This window comes from Physella acuta, unplaced genomic scaffold (genome assembly GCF_028476545.2).
Source record: "Physella acuta isolate Inbredline_101_S28 unplaced genomic scaffold, ASM2847654v3 ptg000877l, whole genome shotgun sequence".
Lineage (NCBI taxonomy): Eukaryota > Metazoa > Mollusca > Gastropoda > Physidae > Physella > Physella acuta.
In genome coordinates this window covers 5,001-15,002 of record NW_026732394.1, presented here as the reverse complement: position 1 = coordinate 15,002, position 10,002 = coordinate 5,001, and the positions used below count along the sequence as shown (strand labels likewise).

Below are 10,002 nucleotides of genomic sequence, written 5' to 3'. Positions count from 1 at the left end.
AGACACCATTATTTACAGAAAGCTTTCATGTTTTATATTCTTTTGACCGATATGTTGATAAAGGACTTACGACAGACATAATAAATAACTGCTTTTCACAAAACAGACTAATGCACTTACACACATGACATGATGTTGTAATTTGTTTTAATTAACAAAAACCCACGTATTTCTCAAAACACGAACAGGCCAGCAATAAGTATCCTATGATCGTATTTTATGTTTGAGTATATATATATATATATATATATATATATATATATATATATATATATATATATATATATATATATATATATATACATATACATATATATATATATATATATATATATATATATATATATATATATATATATATATATATATATATATATATATATATATATATATATATATATATATATATATATATATATATATATATATATATATATATATATATATATACATATATAGGCCTATATATTTATATGGATGGGGGGCCTAAAAATTTTTTTTGCGGGGTGGCCCCTTTTTTCTAGTTCCGCCACTGATGAGAACGTCTAGAAAATTATGTTGGTAGCTTCACAATGTTTCTGCCAGTGTTTCTTCCAGACTTTTTTCTCCAGGGGGGCACTTGAAATTTTCGGGGGGGGGGGGCGGGGGCGGTAGACTTTCTTCGGTAGGGGGGGGCGGACACTCTTAAAAGTATATATTTTCTATATAAATTATAGAAATTTCATTTCGTTCGGGGGGGGGGGGGCGGTAAAAAATTTCGCCCCCCCCCCCCCCCCCGAAGAGATGCCTGGAAGAAACTCTGGTTTCTGCTGATAATAAAGTGTTTGATGTCTACCATGTGACTATTGTTCTCTGAAATTAAACTTTAGTTCTAATCTGAATGGCGATTGTATTTTCCACATGTAGGCCTATAGATAAATAGATCGTAGATCTAATTTTAGGGATGCGCCTCAGTCCAATAAGTTAAAATAATAATTGAAAACTTCGGACTAGTTGTCAAATCAGTTTGTGCTTGCAACATATTCTAACATTGAATTCCCGTTTCTTATTATAGCTTATTTAAAAGAAAAAGAAGGGAGTGTCCAGTGTTTCTTCCAGACTTTTTTCTCCGGGGGGGGGGGGGCACTTGAAATTTTTGGGGGGGCGGTAAACTTTTTTCGGGGGGGGGGGGGCGGACACTGTTAAAAGTATATATTTTCTATATAAATTATATAAATTTCATTTCGTTCGGGGGGGGGGGGGCGGTAACAATTTTACCCCCCCCCCGAAGAGATGCCTGGAAGAAACTCTGGGAGTGTCAGGTCAGAACGGGGTAAGAGGGCTGTGTCACATAATGAGGTGACAGCAGCCAGAGGCGTATACAGCTTTTTGGGTTAGGGGGAGCGGCGAGTCGAGAAAAAGGCGCCATATATCTATCTATCTATCTATCTATATATATATATATATATATGAAAAGTGTTTTCATACATTATTAACTAGAAAACAAAAGAATAAAACTCCATGTAGGCCGACAACACAAACAATTTATCACATAAGACAAAATACAACACAAAGTATTCACACAACACAAACAAAAACAAGAAATGCAAAACAATCTGTTTTGTAATCCTTGTAAAAAACAATTTGACATAATGGAATATTAATTAAGACAATCGAATAATCACTCTTTTTATATAGATATGTATAGGTCTACACATTTAATTATTTATAATTGTCAAATTCACTCCCCCCCCCCTGCGTACGCTACTGTCAGCAACTAATGCTAGAACAGATGGCACAATACTCCTGTAGTAAGCCAGTACTACTTATGCTGCTGTAACGTAGTACTGTAGCTAAAAAGTTAAATATTGCACTCATGTTCGGGGTGGGTGGGGGAGAGGGGAAAGGGGTAGGGTAAGACATTTGACACTTAAATTACAAAAAAAAAAACAAATATTAAATGCACAGCAGTGCATTGAAGAAAATTAAAGAAAGCAAATTAGTTGTATTTTCTTATTTAAAGCAGGCCTCCGTGACCATATTTTACAAAGGACAGCAAATTCTTAATCTTGTTACAGAGGCGTAGCGACGGGGGGGGGGGGGGGGGGTTACATATGTCCCCGGGTGCCGTCCATAGGGGCTTCCCCTTAGTTTCGAACCCGTTTAATAAATAAAATTAATGACTAATCAAACATGTAATTAAATAAAAAAATAAATAGACTAAAATTGTCATCGTGGTGGAACATATCTGGAAAGTTTGAACGAAATCGCTGCATTAGAAGCAGGTAAAAATTGAGTTACAAGATTTGCCACAAACCCAAAAACAAACAAACAAACAAACAAACGTTGCGAACTAAATAAAGGTTTGTTAAAACAGTATCTACTTTTATTTGTCAGAACGATTTGTGTCTTACAGCAAATTGTTCACAACATATGGACATTTTGTCGTCTAGGATGATTGATGATACTATTACAACATACGGTAGATAACTCAATCTGCTCCAGTAAAAAACATCTGTTAGCATAAAGCAGTCAAAGTAGCATCAAGTCAGCTGAACCTGGTCAGTCAAAGAAGTCAAATGGACCAGGCTCAAGTCATATAAACCAGGCACAAGTCTAATGGACCGGGCTCAAGTCAAATGGACCAGGCTCGAGTCAAATGGACCAGGCTCAAGTCAAATGGACCAGGCTTAAGTCAAATGGACCAGGCTCAAGTCAAATGGACCAGGCTCAAGTCAAATGGACCAGGCTCGAGTCAAATGGACCAGGCTCAAGTGAAATGGACCAGGCTCAAGTCAAATGGACCAGGCTTAAGTCAAATGGACCAGGCTCAAGTCAAATGGACCAGGCACAAGTCAAATGGACCAGGCTCAAGTCAAATGAACCAGGCTCAAGTCAAATGGACCAGGCTCAAGTCAAATGGACCAGGCTTAAGTCAAATGGACCAGGCTCAAGTCAAATGGACCAGGCTCAAGTCAAATGGACCAGGCTCAAGTCAAATGGATCAGAAGTCAAATGGACCAGGCTCGAGTCAAATGGACCAGGCTCAAGTCAAATGGACCAGGCTCAAGTCAAATGGACCAGGCTCAAGTCAAATGGACCAGGCTCAAGTCAAATGGACCAGGCTCAAGTCATATGGACCAGGCGCAAGTCAAATGGACCAGGCTTGAGTCAAATGGACCAGGTTCAAGTCAAATGGACCAGGCTCAAGTCAAATGGACCAGGCTCAGATTTCAGTCAGATGTAAGCTCCCACGTCCAAGTCTAATGGACAGGTCCCAGTCTAATGGACAGGTCCCAGTCTAATGGACAGGTCCCAGTCTAATGGACAGGTCCCCGTCTATTGGACAGGTCCCAGTCTATTGGACAGGTCCCAGTCTAATGGACAGGTCCCAGTCTAATGGACAGGTCCCAGTCTAATGGACAGGTCCCAGTCTAATGCTAAAGGTCCCAGTCTACTGGACAGGTCCCATTCTAATGGACAGGTCCCAGTCTAATGGAGAGGTCCCAGTCTAATGGACAGGTCCCAGTCTAATGGACAGGTCCCAGTCTAAGCTAAGAAACAGCTTCATCCTGTCTTTGTTGCTGACTCCTGCAGTAGAAGATTAATTTCCTCAACAGCTACAGCCCCACTACTCGGGCCACCAACAACACAACCGTTACTGTAGTCCGTTTCTAGCAGAGTTTTACCTGTAAAACAATAGTGAAACAAATAAAACATTACTAAATTATAACCGTCTAAGTACTTTTACAATCACGCTTAAATCAGCCTCAGAAAATTGCGAACTAAAGATGGGGTGTGCCTACCGTTGTTATCAGCTCTGGTTACATGGTAAGTCATTTCTCCCTTATGTATAGGTTTCCGTGTGTCTAAAACATGGAGCTCATTTTCTTCCGTATCAGGTTTCTGGCCCTAAAAAGTACAATCAACAACAATTTCAATACCATGAATATGTTTTATTATCGAGTATGATTGTAAAAGCTAAGGTCTATTCTGTCATAGGATGGGACAGTCTGTTAACAACTGGATGGATATGTGAAAGATCGTCTTTCACTTATAGAATAAATAAGTGAAGTATCGTGGTAGCCACTAGGGCAGAGGAGGCTCATTTATGGCAGGCACCCTAAAGGGCAGATGAGGCTGTTTGGGGCAGGCAGCAACAAGGGCAGAAGACATTGTTTGGGGAAGGCATCAACAAAGGCAGATAAGGCTGTTTGAGGCAGGCAGCCTAAAGGGCAGAGGAGGCTATTTGGGGCAGGCAGCAACAAGGGCAGATGAGGCTGTTTGGGGCAGGCAGCCTAAAGGGCAGAGGAGGCTATTTGGGGCAGGCAGCAACAAGGGCAGATGAGGCTGTTTGGGGCAGGCAGCCTAAAGGGCAGAGGAGGCTATTTGGGGCAGGCAGCAACAAGGGCAGATGAGGCTGTTTGGGGCAGGCAGCAACAAGGGCAGATGAGGCTGTTTGGGGCAGGCAGCCTAAAGGGCAGAGGAGGCTATTTGGGGCAGGCAGCAACAAGGGCAGATGAGGCTGTTTGGGGCAGGCAGCAACAAGGGCAGATGAGGCTGTTTGGGGCAGGCAGCAACAAGGGCAGATGAGACTGAGGCAGGCAGCAACAAGGGCAGATGAGACTATTTGGGGCAGATGAGGCTGTTTGGGGCAGATGAGGCTGTTTGGGGCAGATGAGGCTGTTTGGGGCAGGCAGCCTACAGAGGAAACTACTGCTGCCTTGCAGATCTTCTAGTTTAAAGAAAGTCTCTGGAAACACTTCCATAAAGAAAAACAATATAATGTCAAAGTCAACTCGCCGTAACATGATCCTATACTTAATTATGTGGTATAATTAATGATGGTGAATTTGTACTGTGACTTGATTAATCTCCTCTAATATTAAATTTAAAAAAGGTAGAGAAACAAACGGCACTAGTTGTGATGCTGACAACAATACCATTACCGTCTCATGCTATGACCAACAGACTACCATTACCGTCTCATGCTATGACCCACATGTTGCCATTGAGGTCACACCAGCACAACTTACCTCACACTCATCAAATGTTCTGTGACAGTTGAACTTCCGTAGCCACGTGACCGGCAGACAGCAGCAAAGTCTGGAACATACGGGTATCTGGTACTTCAAGGGCACCTCACCAGTAGAGCTTCGGCCTAGAGTCGATGATGGGACAAACAGGCTAGAACTTGTGTCTTGGTGGGTAATGGGAAAAACAGGCTAGAACCAGAGGCGTAGCGAGGGGGGGGGGGGACATATGTCCCGGGCGCCGACCTTAGGGGGGGGGGCGCAAAAATGGGTTGGAAAAACAAATCGCAAGTTTGAGGGGGGATGCAACTCAAAAGTACGAGGGGGGGTGCAAATCGAAAGTTTGTCCCCGGGCGCCGGGTAGGGTCGCTACGCCTCTGGCTAGAACTTGTGACTTGATGGGTATTGGCACAAACAGGCTACATTGCTGGGTAATGGGAAAAACAGGCTACATTGATGGGAAATGGGAAAAACAGGCTACATTGATGGGTAATGGGAAAAACAGGCTACATTGATGGGTAATGGGAAAAACAGGCTACATTGCTGGGTAATGGGAAAAACAGGCTACATTGATGGGTAATGGGAAAAACAGGCTACATTGCTGGGTAATGGGAAAAACAGGCTACATTGCTGGGTAATGGGAAAAACAGGCTACATTGATGGGTAATGGGAAAAACAGGCTACATTGATGGGTAATGGGAAAAACAGGCTACATTGATGGGTAATGGGAAAAACAGGCTACATTGATGGGTAATGGGAAAAACAGGCTACATTGATGGGTAATGGGAAAAACAGGCTACATTGCTGGGTAATGGGAAAAACAGGCTACATTGATGGGTAATGGGAAAAACAGGCTACATTGCTGGGTAATGGGAAAAACAGGCTACATTGATGGGTAATGGGAAAAACAGGCTACATTGATGGGTAATGGGAAAAACAGGCTACATTGATGGGTAATGGGAAAAACAGGCTACATTGATGGGTAATGGGAAAAACAGGCTACATTGATGGGTAATGGGAAAAACAGGCTACATTGCTGGGTAATGGGAAAAACAGGCTACATTGATGGGTAATGGGAAAAACAGGCTACATTGCTGGGTAATGGGAAAAACAGGCTACATTGATGGGTAATGGGAAAAACAGGCTACATTGCTGGGTAATGGGAAAAACAGGCTACATTGATGGGTAATGGGAAAAACAGGCTACATTGATGGGTAATGGGAAAAACAGGCTACATTGCTGGGTAATGGGAAAAACAGGCTACATTGCTGGGTAATGGGAAAAACAGGCTACATTGCTGGGTAATGGGAAAAACAGGCTACATTGATGGGTAATGGGAAAAACAGGCTACATTGATGGGTAATGGGAAAAACAGGCTACATTGATGGGTAATGGGAAAAACAGGCTACATTGATGGGTAATGGGAAAAACAGGCTACATTGCTGGGTAATGGGAAAAACAGGCTACATTGCTGGGTAATGGGAAAAACAGGCTACATTGATGGGTAATGGGAAAAACAGGCTACATTGATGGGTAATGGGAAAAACAGGCTACATTGATGGGTAATGGGAAAAACAGGCTACATTGATGGGTAATGGGAAAAACAGGCTACATTGATGGGTAATGGGAAAAACAGGCTACATTGATGGGTAATGGGAAAAACAGGCTACATTGATGGGTAATGGGAAAAACAGGCTACATTGATGGGTAATGGGAAAAACAGGCTACATTGCTGGGTAATGGGAAAAACAGGCTACATTGATGGGTAATGGGAAAAACAGGCTACATTGATGGGTAATGGGAAAAACAGGTTAGAACTTGTGACTTGATGGGTATTGGGACAAATAAGGCTAGAACTTGTGATTCAATGGGTGTGGGACTTGTACAGCATACAAGACCTGCGACTGGATTTGTTGATAAGAAATTAGTGTGGATTTAACTATTTTCTACTTACATTAGTTCGTCATTAACGTTGTCACGAAATTTTTGTAAATAGCACAGCAATTCGAAATGTTTGAAACTAGATTCTATTCAGAAACATTTATTCACCTGTAATAAAGCTGACCAATAGACCAACAAAAATCACTGTAATGATGCCAATAGCAGAATACCACAAGTACGAAATGCTGTAAAAATTGTGAAGAATTCCTCTGCAAAGGGAGTTAATAAAACAAAATATGACCTGAAGTTTTTCAACTCAGCTCCAAAGTACAAAAATACAAAGAGTTTTACATCTGGCCAAAAATGTGCTGGTTACCTTTTTTAAACATTTTATTTTACTTTCTTTCAGTTAGTAGACCAACATACCTATTTTTCTCAAAAACTAGATCACCACACCTGTGAATATCCACAAACAACAAATAGACCAACACACCTTTCTACAACACACCTGTCTAAAACACACCTGTCTAAAACACACCTGTCTACAACACACCTGTCTAAAACACACCTGTCTAAAACACACCTGTCTAAAACACACCTGTCTAAAACACACCTGTCTACAACACACCTGTCTAAAACACACCTGTCTAAAACACACCTGTCTAAAACACACCTGTCTAAAACACACCTGTCTACAACACACCTGTCTACAACACACCTGTCTACAACACACCTGTCTACAACACACCTGTCTAAAACACACCTGTCTAAAACACACCTGTCTACAATAGCAGCGTCCACATCTGGCAGCACTAGTGACGTCACATTGGTTGTGGACCAGTTCCCTGCAGTCACGTGACAGGTGCCATTGGGGTAGGGTTTCTGTGGGAGGGGGATGCCATGGAGATACGAGCCCACAGACAGCCACAGGCTAAACCCCACGCCGACCAGAGCGCCGGAAACAACACCCTGAGAACATAGAGAAGCCATTGATTTAGTCGAGCCAATGTTGGCTGTACAGTGGTGTGATGAGAACATAGAGAAGCCATTGATTTAGTCGACAATGGTGTGTCGTGATCTAGAGGGAACTTGAAGCTCCTGACATCCACTCATTAATGCCATGGTAAATCATTTTCTCGTCAGACATGGGTACACAATATTTACGATAACAATGCACGTTTGCTAATTTTTAAGTGTAAGATTTATTTATAGCAGCTGAGTAAAGACAAAAAATGGGAGGAGGCGGAGAAAATGAGAGAAAGGAGATGAGGGAGAGAAAAACGAAGGTAAAAACAACTCTTACGTATTTATTAGCACAGGGAAAGAGCGCCCCCAACAGGAACATCCCAGTTAAAGGTCCGTTGACAGAGCCAACAAAACTCAGGGCAGCCTGCAACATGAGAGCATTCAACTTTCACCTGGCTCCAGGCTAACACGCACACAGCTTACGTTCACCGTACATTTCAACCGTCTCAGACTAGTCAGGTGATCTGTCCACCTTCTCCAATGTCTTCGGTATGTTTGGGCTCAACCAGACTTGAATGTACCAGCAATCAGAACCATTTATTGTGAGATGGAATCTTCTTATGATCCAAACACTTACCTTCACGACCGTTAATGATCCAAACACTTACCTTCACGACCGTTAATGATCCAACACCTACACGACCGTTAATGATCTAAACCCTTACCTGCACGAGCGTTAATGATCCAAATACTTACCTACACGACCGTTAATGATCCAAACACTTACCTGTACAACCGTTCCTTGGAGAGCCTGAGCCAGGAAACTGACCCCGATAGCCAGCAGACCATAGAAAACAACTGGTAGATAGGTAACACATTAAGTCAGAGTTCAAAGTTTTAATTGTAATTTGTTTTAAAAAGGGGACGCGTGGTCGAATGGTAGAGAGTTTAACAGCTAGTTTGTACATCTCGAGTTCGGATCCAGGTTTCAAGCCTGAGGGGTACCTGACGCACGTTAGGGAAGAAGCAATAATACACGTAGGAAATGTATGTTTTCTTTCTTTAAGACACTTTATAAAATGTAATAATACCAATCAGAAGCCCTTCAAATATCATGCCTGGCTCTAAGCTGGTTGTAAGCTAAACGTGTCCAAATGTTATCAGAACATTACATTTTTAATCAAGTCAGAACATTACATTTTAATACAGCCCAAAGTCAAGTTGATTGACATAATTACAACCAACGGTTGACCCCTCTTAATCTTACCGATAATCTTGATTAAAATGGTTTTCTGATGTTCCGTTAATCTCGTCTCCATATGGGGCTTTAGAAGGTCCTCCCACGTGATAGCGCCTAGGGCGTTTAGTACAGACGACACGGTACTGTAAACATTCAGTTATTAAAATAAGGGCATGGTACTGTAAACATTCAATTATTAAAATAAGGGCACGGTACTGTAAACATTCAATCATAGCAATCATTAAAATAAGGGCATGGTACTGTAAACATTCAATTATTAAAATAAGGGCACGGTACTGTAAACATTCGATCATTAAAATAAGGGCACGGTACTGTAAACATTCGATCATTAAAATAAGGGCACGGTACTGTAAACATTCGATCATTAAAATAAGGGCACGGTATTGTAAACATTCGATCATTAAAATAAGGGCACGGTATTGTAAACATCCAATCATTAAAATAAGGGCACGGTACTGTAAACATTCCATCATCGCAATCATTAAAATAAGGGCACGGTACTGTAAACATTCCATCATCGCAATCATTAAAATAATGGACCAGGTCATACGGTATTCAGACAGGCATACCTTAGTGAGACAGGCATACGGTATTCAGACAGACAAAACTTAGTGAGACAGGCATAACTTAGTGAGACAGGCATACGGTATTCAGACAGACAAAACTTAGTGAGACAGGCATAATTAGTGAGACAGGCATACGGTATTCAGACAGACAAAACTTAGTGAGACAGGCATAACTTAGTGAGACAGGCATACGGTATTCAGACAGACAAAACTTAGTGAGACAGGCATAACTTAGTGAGACAGACATACGGTATTCAGACAGACAAAACTTAGTGAGACAGGCATACCTTAGTGAGACAGACATACGGTATTCAGA

General features: G+C 41.7%; 1 protein-coding gene across 1 annotated transcript in view; it reads right to left on the bottom strand.

The window, feature by feature from the left end:
• Positions 1–3,494: 3,494 nt before the first annotated feature.
• Positions 3,495–10,002, bottom strand: part of LOC131952568 (sodium-dependent multivitamin transporter) — a 7,528-nt gene continuing 1,020 nt past the window's right edge. The window contains exons 3-10 of the mRNA XM_059315294.1: positions 9,127–9,242; positions 8,647–8,717; positions 8,197–8,283; positions 7,672–7,862; positions 7,062–7,162; positions 5,016–5,140; positions 3,786–3,891; positions 3,495–3,668 (exon numbers count right to left, since the gene is read on the bottom strand). Coding sequence (XP_059171277.1) covers positions 3,547–3,668; positions 3,786–3,891; positions 5,016–5,140; positions 7,062–7,162; positions 7,672–7,862; positions 8,197–8,283; positions 8,647–8,717; positions 9,127–9,178 — 855 coding nt within the window. The 5' untranslated portion in view covers positions 9,179–9,242 and the 3' untranslated portion in view covers positions 3,495–3,546. The remainder of the gene's footprint in view (positions 3,669–3,785; positions 3,892–5,015; positions 5,141–7,061; positions 7,163–7,671; positions 7,863–8,196; positions 8,284–8,646; positions 8,718–9,126; positions 9,243–10,002) is intronic.